At 34.9% G+C, this 18,297-nt stretch overlaps 1 protein-coding gene across 6 annotated transcripts in view; it reads right to left on the bottom strand.

Moving 5' to 3' along the window:
- Window positions 1–18,297, bottom strand: part of COP1 (COP1 E3 ubiquitin ligase) — a 249,419-nt gene that overhangs the window by 90,434 nt on the left and 140,688 nt on the right. For all 6 annotated transcript variants that reach the window (XM_053605282.1, XM_053605283.1, XM_053605284.1 and 3 more), the window contains 3 exons: window positions 6,435–6,578; window positions 5,638–5,746; window positions 5,152–5,233 (listed from right to left, as the gene is read on the bottom strand). In XM_053605282.1, the coding sequence (XP_053461257.1) occupies window positions 5,152–5,233; window positions 5,638–5,746; window positions 6,435–6,578 (335 nt within the window). The remainder of the gene's footprint in view (window positions 1–5,151; window positions 5,234–5,637; window positions 5,747–6,434; window positions 6,579–18,297) is intronic.

Below are 18,297 nucleotides of genomic sequence, written 5' to 3'. Positions count from 1 at the left end.
GATCTGAGTTTTAACTTTTAAAAAATTTTTTTCATTGAGAAGGTAATTTTTCAGTTTCTGTTTTGTTCTTAAGACATAATCCTTCATGTGCATCAAAATTGGCAGTATGTTTTGCATATGGCTTTTCAAATCATAGTATTTAAGAACTTGCAAGTTCCCTACAAATTAACCAGAATGTCTTACCATTTGCCTCAACAAAAAAAGTAGTTGCCTGTCTACTTTTTTTTTAGAGACAGAGTCTTACTTTGTCACCCTCTATAGAGTTCTGTAGTGTCATAGATAACAGCAACCTTCAGCTCTTGGGCTTAGGTGATTGTCTTGCCTCAGCCTCCCGAGTAGCTAAACTACAGGTGCCTGCCACACCCCCAGCTATTTTTGTTGCAGTTTGGCTGGGGCCAGGTTGGAACCTGCCACCCTCGGAGTATGGAGCCAGCATCCTACTCACTGAGCCACAGGTGCTGCCTGCCTGTCTACTTTTCATTGAACAATCAATCTTCCTTCATTCATAATTTTTCTTTTATGGGGTTCTGTTTTCTTTGAGATATTGTAGAAGCCATGCTGAAATTATAAAATAATAATAAGAGATAAGGAAAAGCTGGGCACAGGGCTTACACCTTTAACTTTACACTCTGGGAGGCCAAGGCAGGAGGATCACTTGAGCCCAGGCCAAAAAAAGAAGGAGAACCCTATCTCTACTAAAAATTGAAAAAATGAGCTAGGCATCATGGCAGGTACCTGTAATCTTAGCTACTAGAGAAAGTGAGGCAGGAAGAGGAGTTTGGGGTTGCTATGAACTAGGCTGATGCCATGGCACTCTAGCCTAAGATAAAAGAGAGAAAGTTTTCTGCCTCAAAAAAAAAAAAAAAAAAAAGGTAGCAAGAGTGTATGTTTACTTTATGTGTTAGCATGACACACTATCATTTATAAAGTTCATGCTCAAGAATCATACAATTGAGTTCCACCAACAAATTACAAAAAAAATCATAATAGTTTAAGTAAGTTTACGACTTTTTGTTGGGCCACATTCATAGCCATCCTTGGCTGCATGCAGCCTGTGGGCCACAGATTGAACACAAAAAACAGAAAGCTATCCAAATGAGTAAACAGGGATAGTGTTGTTTCACCAAAAACTACTATGAAACTGCACAACAATCTGCACTGTTTTGTACTTCCATAAAAAGTATAAAAAAACACAAAAATGTGCTCCTTGATAATAATGATTATCAAACATAAATAAGTTTTTCTTTTAAACTTGATCAAAGAGAGACAAAAGGCCTTGTATTTCTAGCTAGTACTGTAACACAGCAAACTGCCCTAAAACTTAGTAACTTAAAACAATAAACATTTACTGTCTCACACAATTTCTGAAGTCAGACATCCTAAAGCAGGTTGGCTGAGTGGTTTGGTTCAGTCTCAAAAGGTTGTACTTAAGTTCTCAGCCAGGATTCTTGACTATTACGCCATCGCTTCCAAGCTCACTCTACACGGATATTGGCATAAAGCTTACATTCCCCACTGTGTTGTTTTATGACGATAAGGATAGTTTTTCCTAAACTAAATGACTGCAAAGAGAGAAAATAATGAAGATAGAGGCAGTGTCTTTTACCACCTAATTTTAGAAAAGGTACGTCTTCACTATTGTTATATTCTACTGGTCACACAGATGAACACACAAGATAGGTGAAGGGGAACTGCACAAATATAGGAATACCGGGAGAAAGAGACCTTGGGGGCCATCTTGGGATGCTAATCAACATGAGTCTTTCACATTTCATTTAGATTCAGGAGATAATATACTTAATAAAGTGATAACTTAAAGGAAAGGCAACTGCTTCTAAAGTTATAAATTACAGGAATGAAAACTGTTATAACATTATTTGTTAATTAGGCTACCATTCTATTTTCATCCCCTTATGAAAAAGAAGTGTAAGCACTTCATTCAGAGTGAGCTTAATTGAAATTGATTTTTAAAATTGACCAAGATTTAAAAGTCATCACTTTTACATTAACTTATGCAACTAAGAAAATATGGAAGAAATAAGAACCTGGAACTTCTGCTATTGTAAAGTCTAAATTCTTCACACTCACATTTTAAAAAATGGGCTTATCGTTATTCAAAAGCAAGAAAATGTATTTCTCCAAAAAGAACCATAAAATGACTCATGAAATTCTTTTTTGATTAGCTTGCTAAATATTAATAGATTTTTAACATGCAACTATGTGCATTTATATTTGGAAGTAAATTATTTTTAAAATACACAGCACAAGTAGGAAAAAGATCATTTATATGGACTTAGTGTTTATTGCTACAGTAAGAAAAACTTCCATTAAAAAACAGCTCTGTGAAAAGTTTGCTAAATACAAACTATCTAAAATAAGCCAAATATATTTGTATAAAATATATTAAATGTGATTTAAATATTCTTTAATTGAAACAGTAAGCAAAACTAGTCATTTTCAGGAGAGAATTATAAACTTGAAAGATTGGTCCTTTGAAAAGATCAAAAAATTGGTAAGTATCACGCAGTCCCTATCGAAACCCTCATGAAGAGCTTTACAAAAATAGGAAAAACATCTATCCTAAAATTATTCATAGGTAATCTCCAGGGACCCAAACAACCACAACAATCTTGGAAAAGAAGACAAGGAAGGAGGGATTATACTTCCTGATTCAAAATAGCATTGCAGTAATCAAAATAATGTGCCATAGTACTGACATGAAAACATACATCTCCCAGGGGTCCTCTAACTTTTTAAACAGGGGGCTAGTTCACTGTCCCTCAGACTGTTGGAGGGCTGGACTATAGTTTTTAAAAAAAAAAACTATGAACAAATTTCTATGTTCTACCGCACATATCTTATTTTAAAGTTAAAAAACAAAACAAGAACAAATACAATCACACCACCTCATGTGGCCCGCAGGCCATAGTTTGAGGACCCCTGAAATAAGAAGAGAAAGACCAGAGATAAATACTTGCAAATATTGTTAAATGATCATCAACAAGGTAACCAAGACTATTCAGTAATAAGAATAGTCTTTTCAACACCTGGTACTGGGAAAACTGGTTATCAATAGTTAAAAGAATAAAGTTGGATCCTTAATCATATACAAAAATGAAGTCAAAAGGATCAAAGACATACATGTAGGAGGCCAAAGCTCTAGAACTCTTAAAAGAAAACTTAGAAAAAACCTTTATGACATTGGAATTGATAACGATTGGTAATGATTTCTTGGATATCACACCAAAGGCACTGGTAACAAAAGAAAAATTAAACTAATTGGACTTCATCACATTGAAAAAATTTTGTGCAAAGAACACTACCAAGAGAGTAAAAAGGAAATCCACAGACTGACAGAAAATATTTGCAAATTATATATCCGATAGGGGATTAATATCCAGGATATAGATATAACTCAAATGAATCACTCCTCCCCCTCAGAAAAACTAAACCAAGAATGAACCCAACCAAAAAATGAGCTAAGATCTGAATATTCAGCAAAAGCAATTAGCACATAAAAAGATATTCAACATCACCAAACATTAGGTAAATGGAAATCAAAAACACAATGAAATACCACTGTATACCCATTAGGAACATTATTATACCTTTTAAAAAGAGAAGAAAAAGGAAGAAGAAAGAAAGAAAATAAATGTTAGTAAGGATGAAGAGAAATCAAAGTTTTGCTACTGGAAATGAGAAATGGTACAGCCAGTATAGAAAGAGAATAATGGTTCCTCAAAAAATTAAACATGGAAGTACCATATGATTCAGCAATTTTACTACTGAGAATATACTCCTGAAACCTAAAATTAGGGACATGAGATATCATATTTGTATACCCATGTTCATAGCATCATTATTCACAATAGTCAACAGGTGAAAAGAGCTCAAGTGTCCACTGACAGATAAACAAACAGAATGTGGTAAATCTATAAAAATATTATTCAGCCTTAGAAAGAAAGGAAATTTCTCGCACATACCGTAACATAGTTGAATTTTGAAAACATTATGCTACATGAAATAAGCCAGTAACTGAAGTATAAATATCATGATTCCATTCAACAAGGTACTTTTTTATGTTATATATTATAATAAAATTGACACCGAATATTAATTTAAAACTCTCCTACTTGAATTGCTTACAACTATTTTCAAGATTGAAGATTCATCGGCTACTAATTCTGAACAAATGTTGCAGTATAAAAACACAAGAATTCAACTCAGTAAAGGTTATTTTGAAATAGAATGTTAAACTAACAAAACTTCATATTTACATATAAAGATATCTATTATAACATGGTACTAACACTAATTTGAAAATTCGAGGACAATTTCTTAAAATAATCAAGAAGAAAGGTACTCCAATCTATATTTTACAATGGATAAACAACATACTACTCTATGACCTAAAACTTATTATGGGCAGTTGGTCATATTTATTTTCCTTCTTACAAATTAGAGTGTGCTCTATTACTTCTTTAACACGTAAAAGGAAAGGCATAATGGATGATGTGAAATAAAGCTTCCAATGCCAGAGCTACCCTAGCCTATTTACCAACTGTCAAAAAGTCAGATGCAGAAAAGGAGAAAAGGCCAAAGAAATTCTTTGGCAACTAGCTCTAAGATAAAAGAAATCTTAACAGGAATTTATAAACATAATAATAAGAATAAGAATAGAGCAAAATGGAGCAGTAAGAACAACAGAAAAGAATGAAGAATAAAGATGGATATACAAGAAAAAGAAAGGTCCATTAAATTGGCAAAAAGAAATGTAGAATTTTGCTTTGATACATGATAAACTTCTTTAAGAGATTTTAATACACACTTAAAATGTAATATAATGTAATACAACATATAAGAGATTTCTAAATGTATCAGGAAAAAAGCTCACTTGATGATGGTATACCAAAAGGAGTTGGTTATAAGACGGCAGCAATTCTAAATGTCGCCATGTGGCATGAATCCAGAAAACATCATTAAAATGAGGATGCAGTATGTCCACTTTTTTCCACTTAAAAAGAGAAATCAATCTCTCTGCTTAAATTATCACCATAGAACTGTCATGAGTTTCAATAAATGCTTGTATCTCTGTCAATAAAATGAATTAAGATAGGAAGAGGAATGCAGAGACAGAGATTCAAATAGTACCTTTAGCATCATCAGAACCTGAAGCCAAGAGTTTAGGATCCATCAAATTAAAGTCAACACTCCAGCATCTCTTCTCATGCTCCTAGAAGTAGAAGGAAGACAAAGTAGACTCATATAAAATAGAGATCTTAAAACAAATGAAGCAAAGAAAAAAACTGATATCAGTTTATTACTATTGGTGGAGAAAAAGAGAATAGGCTACACAAACAAATGAAAAAAACTAAGATGCTGATGAGAATAGTTCTAAAACTTTTTATGTATACATTTACTAAAAGTATTGTTTTTAGAAATTCATTTGATGCATTCTACAAACACAAAATCTTAAGAAATTATTTAGAAAGGATCTATCATTACCTAAGTATTATACAGGTATAAAAATACAAAATAGTGGCTTTAAATCTGTAATTTTAAAGCATTTAAAGCTCTAAAATTATTAAGAAAATAAAAATATGATTTATATAATACGTAACTAGTATCTTTGTTTACCTGATAGACCTTTGACCTCTGTCCTGTGAATCCATCCCATAGAATAACAGTGCCTTCATAATCACTGCTAGCTAACAGGTTCTTATGGTAACTACTCCAACTGATACAGCTGAAAGAAGTATAATTAAAACATACTTTACGTAAAAATAAATGACAATGGGATACAAAAAATTTTAATGTGCTAGAAAGATTTGTACTCTTTCAAAAATAACATGAGTTTGATTTGAGAGAGGCATATTAATAACTTCTAAATTAAAAAACTGAAACTATCCATTAATGATCCTTACCACTTTTTATTCAGAAGATTAACTGTATGATGGATGTGAGCTTACAGTTGCCACTAGGCATCTTTGATATATGAAGAAAACATGTCAGTCAGTGAAGATGATAAAAGTCCAGGGGGCTCAAAGAATTTAGAGACATGGGCATACTAGAGGAAAAATTCCTGATGTTTACACACCATTCACATGCTACTAATCCTTGATTCAACACACCACTCTATGGAGTTTCTAAAGGCCCGTTCCAACGAAGATGTTTATGTGATTAAGTGAAAAGAAAAAAGGATTTTCATTTAGCAACCAGAAAAACAATAAATGTTAACCTTCACCAGAGAAAAGCAACCAATATCTATCAAAAAGTTATTCCAGGCAACAATATATTGTCTGTATGTACGGTACAATGATAGCATTCACCATGAATGAGTAAAAAGTCTCACGAAAAAGTAAAGTAACAATTCCATAAAAAATTATACCAATTGTTATAGATACATTGTTACATCATGCCAAGAAAACAAATACCTGATTTTGGAATTGCAGGTCATTTCATTCTCAGGGTAATGAATATCCACTGCATCCTGGATGACTGTGCCATATTCATAGACTTTAATCTTTTTTGTAACTCCAGCAATTGCAAAATAGTCACAATCCCTGTCAAATTCAATACTAAGGGAAAAAAGTATATTCTTGGTCAATAAGACTATTTACCTATCCTGTGCCATTTACAATGACAACATTTCAGAATTTAGTATTTTCTATTTCTAAAGTACTTCTATTTGTAAGGATAAGAAATACCCTTGACATGCCTTCAAATTATACTATGTCCCATGTCCAGATTAAGTCATCAAGACACATCAAATTATAAATGGTAGAGAACTATATACACCTATGTACACAATGGTGCATAGAGGTACTTTTGTTCCAGACATGTGACATATTTTCAATTCAGCTCTATCATAACTTAGTGAGGAAAGAATTAATGATTTCAATGGCTTAATCTACTAAAAGTATGTCAAAAGAAAATTACCAATAATGTTTTCATAAATCCTAGCCATTTCCCTTCCTACTATTTTGAGGAGATGATAGAATTTCCCAGTATTTAATGTTATTCTAATAAATCAGTATACTGATTTACTGAAGCACTTGTATCACCTGGGGTGATGACAAGTAGAGAGAATACACATAAAAATGAAACCATTAAATTATCATTGCTTTTTCCCAAATTCATTCCTAATTATCCACCAGATATTTCTCTAAATTATGTATCCTCAATATACAGTCCTATACAATCAAAGAAAGGGTCAAAAAAAATCCCTAAAAACTCCCTTCTGTTAGTTACTTAGGTAATTCATCACTCTTGTGCTGTCCTTTTTAATACAAATTCCAAAATAAGATACTTCAAAGCAAAGCACAGGCTCTTATTCATTTTTATAGAATTTAAGCTGGAACATAAACAAAGTTTTTACTATACAGAATCAGCTAGAAATGTAATTGGCCTAATGGAAATAAAGGTTGAAATGAGTCATCACATACATTACTTCTCAACAGGATTTAAGTATCCTTTTAGAGGCTTAGCCATAAGAACACTGATCTACAATTAATTACATAACAATAGTTAATATTCATTGACCATTTACTAACTACTAAACACTATGAATGTATTAATGCATTTAATTCTCTCATAATAATTTTATGAGGTAGATTATCTACATTTTATAGACAAGAAAACTGAGGATTACAAGTGATATAAATTGCCCAAAGTTAGTCAGCTTGTAAATGGCTGAGATGGTATTCAAAAATCAGATAGTCTGGTTTAATGTTACATTAATATTAATAATTACTATACTATCTCACAAATCAAAGCTCTTATGTAAAACTCAAAGGATAGAGGCTAAAAGGTTTAAAATTTAATATAACTGTGTATAAATGTGTCTTCTACATCTATGATTTTTTCCCCCAAAATGCCTAGCTAGTGCTCTGCAGATATTAAGCATTCATTACATGCATAAAAATATAAACACCTACATGACATAGTTTTCTCAATGGATTACATGCAATACTTTTTCATATAACAGGTAATGATTAGTGAATGATTTAGCAAGAAGCTTGCTGAGCTGATGATGGTTAAAAATATATACATATTAAGACTATTTCCCTTTTACAGAAAAATGGATGGCTAAGATAAAAAAAAAAAATCTCCCAAACACACATTGAGATGCTTACTTTTCATTAAACTTAAAATCTCTCGATTTTATATAATTTTTAAAAGAATGCCATTAAGTGTCACTGACTATAGCATAATTCAGCAAATGTTCCCTCCAATGAAATGACTATATAGCTAGCAATATATTTATACCTCAACTGAACTGTTACCACAGGTACTGTTTACTGCCCTGTAGACTCCAAAGCAGCATAACTATAACAATGGCAACTATTTATCTATTTCAATTCTATTTAGATCCTTTGGCATAATATCACTGAAGGGCAAATATTACTGTACCTGGTAAAGGATAGAGTTATCAAAAATGAAATTCTACCTTTAAGTTAAGAAGCTTTGGTATGTATCATGGAAATTTCAATGGAGAACAAGTTTTATTATCCTTAAATATTTTTTCCTCATCTACAAATATACCTAGGTATTAAATCAAAATACCAGTAAATATTTAGTACAGTTATATTTTACTTGTACCAGTAAAAGTATGCCACTAAAAACGTGCTATTACCATATGATTAGTTTTTAACAGTAAGAAAAGTTTAAACACTAACTTATTAAAATAATAGTTTGATGATACTACATGGAGAAAACTAACACAAATAAAAATGCTATCAAAAGAATTCATATGATGACCTATATAAGTAAATAAGTCTATTATTTCTTCTGTTGTTACCCTGTTGTTCAAGATACCTTACTCCTTTTTCTCAACAAGTTATCATTTAGCTACATTAATTTGCTCTTAACTCTCATATTAAAAAATTAACTTTCTACTTTACTACCATTATTTTCTTACATTTTGCTTATGTTTTACTTTTAATATATTGAGATATCAAGAACCTATACAGTATGTTTTTAATATTTGGGGGTAATGAGGGTCTTTATAGTTTAAAAATAAAAATATTTTAATAGAAATGCTAATTAAAAGATATAAAGAATTATAGTTTTCTAGTAAATTGATTAAAATTAAAAGTAAACGGAAGAAAAGCAGCTGCTTTTTTTTTTTTTTTTTTTAATGGAAGTATTTCCATATCAGTAAGGCTTGGATTTTAAGTACTTCCAAATACTGAACCATCTGCTCCCTTTCTCTAACAGTTAATTTTACCTATTCTCAAACATAAACAAAATGAGGTTCTAGAAACAGATCATGAAGTAACTCAAATGCTGAAGTTTTCAGGTACAAAGGGCTTTCCAGAATTAATACAAAATGGATGGCCTCATTACACAACACAATATTTTAGCTGCTTTTATTATGGAATCTGGTAACTCAAGCAAAAATAGCACAAAAGTTAAACAGTCACTAATTATGCTGAGATGAAATAAAAGGTAAACAATTGAAACGTATCTGCTTATACAATTAAATTTTAAAAACTGTTAAGTCTTACCACTGTTATACAAACTATCACCAGTAATTATTAAAGCATTTTATTACAATGGCAAGTTTAATTTCATAAAATTTGTTTTTACTTTCAAAATATACAAATATATTTCCTTTGAAAAATAATATTACTAACAACTTAAACAAAAATAAATTGCATTTTTCTTTCACACACTGTTTTTTTTGAGAGACAGTCTCACTTTGTTGCCCTCGGTAGAGTGCCGTGGCGTCACATATCACAGCAACCTCCAGCTCTTGGGCTTAGGCGATTCTCTTGCTTCAGCCTCCTGAGTAGCTGGGACTACAGGTGCCCACCAAAAACTCGGGTATTTTTTTGTTGCAGTTTGGCCAGGGCCAGGTTCAAACCCACCACCCACAGTATATGGGGCCGGCACCCTACCCACTGAGCCACAGACACTGCCCTTCCTTCAGAATGTTTCAACTGTGTAAAGATAGTGATTTATTCCAACAGTTGAAAATGTAATTCAGCTATAGGAAACTAGCTATATTCTTTGTCAAAAGGCCATCAGTCAAGTGATTAAGCAGCAAGGCCAGAGACCACACAGGACAGCTGATTAATGCATACCTCCAGTACAATGTTGACACAAAACAAGGCAAAGTCCTTAATAAGACCAAGCAGTGAATTTTGTCAGTGTTTCTACTGTCTTTCACATCCTTTTGCAATTATAAGATAGATATTAACAAGCATGGTAGATTAACATCCCTGTAAGTTAACGCCCAATTTATCAAATGAAAAAAAGTAACAGCAATTCTTAAGTCTCATTCATTACCAAGACAATGTATCTCAAGAGATATAGGTAACTGCAGTTTTAAGATTACAAAATACAGGTTAAGGGAACCTGGCATTTTAATAAACAGAAATGGGCAGATCTTTAAAGTGAATTAAGAATTGGTATTATTCAACTTACTTTACCCCAAGACAATAATAATAGCTAAAAATTCTATAATCTGTTCAAGGTTATACCACACATCTAAATTCAAGCAATCTGGCTCAGTCTATACTCTCAATCCTTACACAAAATTGCAATTTTCATGAGCACAAATGACCTCATCTTCAAAGAACAAATACTCAGGCAAAATAAATCAGAAAATACAGAATAATAATATAGTACACTATTTATACATAATGACAATAACAACATATAATAATCTAATCTGTGTAAGTAAAACATAAAGTAATACAAAAAGAGTAAGGTAGCCTCACAGAGTTTCTAATTATTAGTAGCAAAGATATAACAAGAACACAATACAGTATAAGCAAATGCCAAATGATGAGACAAAATACAACATAGGAATTCATGAGCCAATGAATACCAAGGCCTACTGGACTCAAAAGAATGACTGATGCATGAATATTCTCAGTCAGCAAATACCCGAAGTGCCTGTTATCTGCCAGATACTAACCCAGCTGCTGGAAAATCAAGATATTAAAAAAAAAAGAACAGGTTACACTCATGTGCCACATAAAATGTTTCAGTCAATAAACAACTGCATGTATAATGGCAGTCCCATAAGATTATAATGAAGCTGAAAAATTCCTATCACATAGTGACTTGTAGCGCAGCACATTACTTCCGGGTTTGTGGTGATGCTGCCAATTGTATAAAAGTACAGCACATAAAATTACATACAGTATGTGCTACTTGATAATGTACAGGTTTCCCCTAAAGTCAGCATACATAGGGAAAACTGAAACTAAATGAACATTTACTTACAAACTATTCATTCCAAAATTTAAAAAAAATTATAAAATACTCTTTACATGTTGGCTACCTCTTTGTGAGATTCTTTAACGTAGATTTTGTAAATAAAGTATATTTAGCTATAATTTCCCATTTTCTCTGTGTATGGTTAACTTTAGAGATGACTGTGGGGACACCCTGCACTTCCACTTATTAAAAGAAAAGCTGTTAACTATAAAACAGTGACAGGCAAGTCCTTCAGAAAGTACTTAAGGAGAAGGCAGTGTTATCATGGATGACAGCTCTGCGCATGTTACTCTCCCAGAAGATGTTCCACCGGGACAAAATGTGGAGAAGGAAAACAGAGACACTGATGATCCTAACCCTGTGTAGGCTTAGGTTAGTATATGTGCTCATGTCTTAATTTTTAACAAACAATTTTAAAAAGTAAAGAAAATAAAAAAAAATTAAAAATAGAAAAAATTTATAGGATACAAAGAAAGAAAATACTATTGCACACATACAGTTGTATACTGTACTTGTGTTTTAAGCCAAGTCAAAAGTTAAAAATTAAGTTTATAAAAGTTACCATAAGTTAAGGTTAATTTCTTATTGAAAAAAATTTTTTTTTAATTTAGTATAGCCTACGTGTGTAGTGTTTATAAAGTCTACAGTAGTGCATGATAATATGCCAGGCCTTCACATTTACCCATCACTCACTGAGTCACTCAGAGCAACTTCTAGTTGGGCAGACTCCATTCACACTAAGTGCTCTATACAAAGAAGTATATTATTTAGCTTATATACTGTGCTTTTATGAACCTTTTCTACATTTGGATACACAACTATGGTGTTACAATCACCTACAAAATTCAGTACAGAATAAGTATACAATAACAAAATTTTCCTCATGATGCATTTTTAAAATGTATCCCCATTGTTAAGGAACGCATGACTGGATTTGAGAAATCCATAGAAATGTATGTATTACATTTATTAATACAGTAATTACCTGAACAGAGCTGTGGGTTTGGAAATTGTATTCCTATTCTGTCTTCAAAATGGATTAGAAAAGAGGAAATTTAGGTGGAGGAGACTTGGTAAGGAGACTGTTGCAGTAGCCCAGATTAGCATTAATATAGCTATAATTTCCCATTTTCTCTGTGAATGGTAATTTCTTAAGTACTTTCTGAAGGACTTGCCTGTCACTGTTTTATAGTTAACAGCTTTTCTTTTAATAAGTGGAAGTACAGGGTGTCCACACAGTCATCTCTAAAGTTACCATACATAGAGAAAATGGGAAATGATAGCTATATTAATGCTAATCTGGGCTACTGCAACAGTCTCCTTACCAAGTCTCCTCCTCCTGAATTTCCTCTTTTCTAACCCATTTTGAAGACAGAATAGGAATATAACTTTCAAACCCACAGTTCTGTTCTCTGTTCAGGTAATTCTTCTCATTTACTACTAAATAAAATCCAAATTACTGAAGATCCTTCACAAGTTGGTTTGAATGATTCCTTAAAACTTATTTTTAAAAATGTTTATGTAAGGGGCAGAGGCAACACGGCCGAAGAGAGCAACCTTTCCAGCGAGGCTCCCGACTAGAAGGAGAGCAAAGGACAGAAGTTTACCAAGTAAGCTGATGGTTTGGCGCTGTGCCAAGAGAGAAGGTTGAAGAACACACATCAACCCTGCGGAGGCGAACTGTGACCCCAAGGAAACAAACAATAGATACAAATTCCACTGCCAAGCAGATGGGAGGCCCCTCCTCAATGAGAATGGCTCACAGTGTACTTTCTACAAACAAGTGAGCAGAGTTCAGATCTCCTCCTATTTTATCCCACGGAAGACACCCTCTAAAAACCCAGAACTCCTTCCCCAGAGAGGACCCACTAATGTGCCATGGCACTCTCCTGCCAGGCATAAAACTCTCACCTGGAGGTCTGGAAGCCTGTCCCGCATCAAGTCCAGATTCTTGGGCATTTTCTCAAGAGGTATGAAAAAGGCATGGGCTATTGCAGGTCTATGCTGATTCTGTGGTACCAGTGTCTGTGGACCGAGGGAGCCATAAGGGAAGGAAGCAGTGGCCTACCGCACAGAGCAGCAGCAGCATTGGGGCTCACACCCCTGGGGCTATTTTGGAGAGACACTCCCCACCTCTCTTGGCAACCAAAGAAAGCTGGGCCTCTACTCCAGTGGCAGCCACTGGTGGAACAGATCTGGGATAGAAACGCAGGCCCTGTGAGCAAAGGGTATGCCTAAGGCAGTACCTGCCTGGGTGGGGGCGGTGGGGACAGAGACTAGAATACTGGTGTGCAGAGACAGCATACTTCCAGGGAGGGGCAGAGTCAAAAGTGTTGCTTTAGTGATCCTAAGATGTACCCTGCCCCCCGGTGCTCATGGCTGAAACAAAAGTAGCCCCACAACAACACCAGCCCAGGAAGAGGTAGGAACTGAGAGCTGAGTGTGAGTTCTAACAGCACCTGCCCCAACACAGAATGCAGCGGAGACAGACATGCAGCTCCAGGCAGCAGCACAGGCAGGGGCTGAGTCACAGTTTCTGTGAACTCAAACAGCTCCTGGCCCACAGAAGAATACAGCTGGGACAGAAACACAGATTCTGCGAAAATGTAAGTGGCAGCAACATCAATTTGGGGTGGGGCTGGAACTCAGTGAACTTCCCCAGCTTCCATTAGGCACCCAAGGTTGTCAGGCCTGCCACCTGGTGGCAGAGTGGGTGGCCTAAGGACACATAGATCTCCCTGTGACTCAGGCAGGTGCAAACCCTGAAGCATCTGCTCATTGAAGGAAACTGGGTCACAGCCCTGAGGGGTTATCAGTGACTGGATGTGACAGAGGTTTAGGGTGGGGAAGAAGGCATCAACCTTCCCAGACTAACTCATTTGCTGGGTGGGTCCATTTGATTCTACACAGCACCAGAGCGAGACATACTCAAGCTGCCAGCAGACACTTGCTATCTAGTTGCTGTAGATGTTCTGAACTCTCCCACTTGAGACTGGGTGCTGACAGGGACAACTGATTTGGAACTCATGACCTGGGCCAATCACCCGAGGACTATCCAAAGTGGTATCCTGGGTGTGTGGTTGTGAGAAGGTTTGAATTACATTTCCCAGTTGTTGCCCGTGGTGGGAGGGGTGACTTAGTTGCTGATATTTCTCCACAGGTGAGACTTCAACTCAGAGTTACTGATTCACTAGGATTGGACAGAGACCAGCTGAAAACAAGGCAGAGCCACTTAGCCCCATCACACCAAGCAGGTTCCCAGTGTCTCAGGCCAAAACACTGTACGGGTCCTTTGCAAAGCTCTAGGGGACACCAGTCCCAGCTTGTGGGCAAAGGGTTCCCTACTCCAGGAGCCCCCAACCCAACTTCACCTTATCTGCTCATATAGACAAATGGTGTAAAATAATCATGGGGCAGAATCAGCGGAAAAATTCTGGTAACATGAATAACCAGAGTAGGTCAACTGTTCCAAGGAATGACAAATACCTGAGGTGTCAGAAATTGAATTCAGGATTTGGATTGCAAATAAGATTAATAGAATGGAGAAAATGTTGGAATTAGAAATTCAAGGAGCATTTCAAAAGTTGTCTGAAAAATTCAATGAATTCAAAGATAAAATCAACAAAGACTCTGACACACTGAGACAAAAACTTGCAGCCATAAATGATCTGAGAAATATAGTAGAAATCTTCAGTAACAAAATGGAGCAGGCAGAAGAAAAGATTTCTGATGTTGAAGACAAAGCTTTTGAACATTCCCAAACTCTCAAAGAGGAAGAGAAGTGAAGAGCAAAACTGGATCATTCTCTCAGAGAGCTTTGGGATAATTAAAAGAAAACTAATATTTGCCTTATAGGAATCCCTGAAGGCGATGAGGTTGCTGGATAAGGCACAGATGCTCTAGTCCATGAGATAATCAAGGAGAACTTCCCAGACATGCCAAGAAATTCAGATAGCAGACAGTTTCAGAACACCAGCATGACTCAACCCAAATAAGACAACTCCTAGATGCATTATAAATAACTTCGCCAAAGTTAATAGGAAGGAGAAAATTCTGTAAGCAGCCAGATGTGTAAGAAAACCATAACCTACAAGGGGGAAAATATTAGAATGACTGCACATCTCTCTGCTGAAACCTTTCAAGCTAGAAGAGGGTGGTCATCGACTTTTAATCTCCTAAAACAAAATAACTTTCAACCTAGAATCCTGTATCCAGCTAAACTGAGTTTCAATTATGATGGAGAAATTAAACACTTTAATGAGATTCACATGTTGAAGAAATCAGCTCTCCAGGATATTCTCAGACCTATCCTCCATAAAGATGAGCACAACCCTCTACCACCAAAGTAAACTCACTCAGAAACATTTGATCAAACTCCAACTTTGATAGTGGCAAAAGGATTAAAAATGTCTACTGGACTTTCGAAAAACTCGATACCCAAAATTCTACCAGGCTTATCAATATTTACAATTAATGTGAATGGCTTAAATTGCCCTCTAAAGAGGCACAGGTTGGCTGACTGGATACAAAAACTCAGGCCAGATATCTGCTGCATACAAGAATCTCATCTTAATTTAAAAGATAAATATAGATTCAGGGTGAAGAGATGCTCGTCTATATTTCAGGCAAATGGAAATCAGAAAGAAGGTGTTGCAAATTTATACTAGTTACAACAGGCTTTATACCAACTAAAGTAAGGAAGGATAAGGATGGTCACTTCATATTTGTTAAGGGTAACACTCAACATGAGAAGATATCAATTATTAACACTTATGCTCCCAATCAGAATAAGAGAGACTCGAACAGACATAAGCAACTTGATTTATTCCAGCACCGTAACAGTTGGAGATTTCAACACTCCTTTGGCAGTGTTGAATAGATCCTCCAATGAGAAACTCAGCAATGAAATTTTATATTTAAACTTAACCATTCAACAATTGGATTTAACAGACATCCACATAACATTTAATCCTAACAAAACCGAATACACATTCTTCTCATCAGTCAATGGAACATACTCCAAAATTGATAACATCTTAGTTCACAAGTCTAACCTCAGCAAATTTAAAAGAATTGAAATTGTTACTTACACCTTCTTAGACCATCATGGACTAAAAGTTGAACTCAGTAACAACAGGAATCTGTATACTCATAAAAAAACATTGAAACTAAATAATCTTATGCTGAATGACAGCTGGGTCACAGATGATATTACGAAGGAAATTACCAAATTTTTGGAACAAAACGGTAATGAAGACATGCATTATCAGAACCTCTGGGATACATCAAAGGCAGTCCTAAGAGGGAAATTTATAGCACTGAACGCCTTCCTCAAGAGAATGGAAAGAGAGGAAGTTAACAACTTAATGGGACATCTCAAGCCAACTGGAAAAGAAAGAACATTCCAATCCCAAAGCCAGCAGAAGTAAAGCAATAACCAAAATTAGAACAAAATTAAATGCAACTGAAAATGAAAGGATTATACAACAGATCAATTAATCAAAAAGTTGGTTTTTTGAAAAGGTCAATAAAACAGATAAACCTTTGGCTAACTTCACCAAGAAAAAGAGAGTAAAATCTCTAATTTCATCAATCAGAAATGGCAAAGACGAAACAACAGACTCCTCAGAAATTAAAAAAATCCTTAATGAATATTACAAGAAACTCTATTCTCAGAAATAAGAAAATTGGTCTATGTAAGTATATAGACCAATGCTTGGAAGCATGCCACCTTCCTAGACTTAGCCAAAATGAAGTAGAAAGTTGAACAGGCCTATATCAAGTTCTGAAATAGCATCAGCTATACAAAATCTCCCTAAAAAGAAAAGCCAGGGACCAGATGGCTTCACATCAGAAGTCTACCAAAGCCTTAAAGAGGAACTAGTACCTATATTACTTAACCTTTTCCAAAATATAGAAAAAGAAGGAATACTACCCAACATATTCTATGAATCAAACATCACCTTGACTCCCAAACCAGGAAAAGACCCAACAAGAAATGAAAATTACAGAATCCAGGAACACATCAAACAAATTATACACCATGACCAAGTGGGTTTTATCCCAGGAACTCAAGGCTGGTTCAATATACATAAATCTATACATATAATTCATCACATAAACAAATTAAAAAACAAAAACCATATGATTCTCTCAATTGAAGCAGCAAAAGCTTTTGATAATATTTTGCATCCTTTCATGATCAGAACATTGAAGAAAATGGGTATAGAAGGGACATTTCTTAAACTGATAGAGGCCATCTACAGCAAAATCACAGCCAATATAATATTGAATGTAGTTAAATTGAAACCATTTCCACTCAGATCAGGAACCAGGCAAGGTTGCCATGGTTTCCACTGCTTTCCACCACTGTAATGGAAGTCTTAGCCATCGAAATTAGGCAAGAAAAGGCAATCAAGAGTATCCGTACAGGGTCAGAGGAGATCTAACTTTCACTCTTCGCAGATAATATGACTGTAAATCTGGAAAACACCAGGGATTCTACTACAAAACTCTTAGAAGTGATCAAGGAATACAGCAGTGTGTCAGGCTACAAAATCAGCACTCATAAATCAGTAGTCCCTACATACACCAACAATAATCAAGCTAAAAAAAGGCCAAGGACTCTATTCCATTCACAGTAATGCCAAAGAAGATGAAATATTTGGGAGTTTATCTAACAAAGGATGTGAAAGGTCTCTATAAAGAGAACATGAAACTCCAAGAAAAGAAATAGCTGAAGATGTTAACAAATAGAAAAACATACCATGCTCATGGCTGGGAAGAATCAACATTGTTGTAACTGTGATCATAAAATGTCCATACTATCCAAAGCAAAATACAATTTTAATGCAATCCCTATTAAAGCTCCACTCTCATACTTTAAAGATCTTGAAAAAATAACACTTTGTTTCATATGGAATCAGAAAAAACCTCAAATAGCCAAGACATTACTCAGAAATAAAAACAAAGCAGGAGGAATCACGCTACCAGACCTCAGACTATACTATAAATCAGTAGTGATCAAAACAGCATGGTACTGCACAAAAACAGAGAGGTAGATGT

This window comes from Nycticebus coucang, chromosome 10, assembly GCF_027406575.1.
Source record: "Nycticebus coucang isolate mNycCou1 chromosome 10, mNycCou1.pri, whole genome shotgun sequence".
Taxonomy (NCBI): domain Eukaryota; kingdom Metazoa; phylum Chordata; class Mammalia; order Primates; family Lorisidae; genus Nycticebus; species Nycticebus coucang.
Note: the sequence above shows the minus strand (reverse complement) of the source record. Positions and strands in the feature narration are given on the sequence as shown.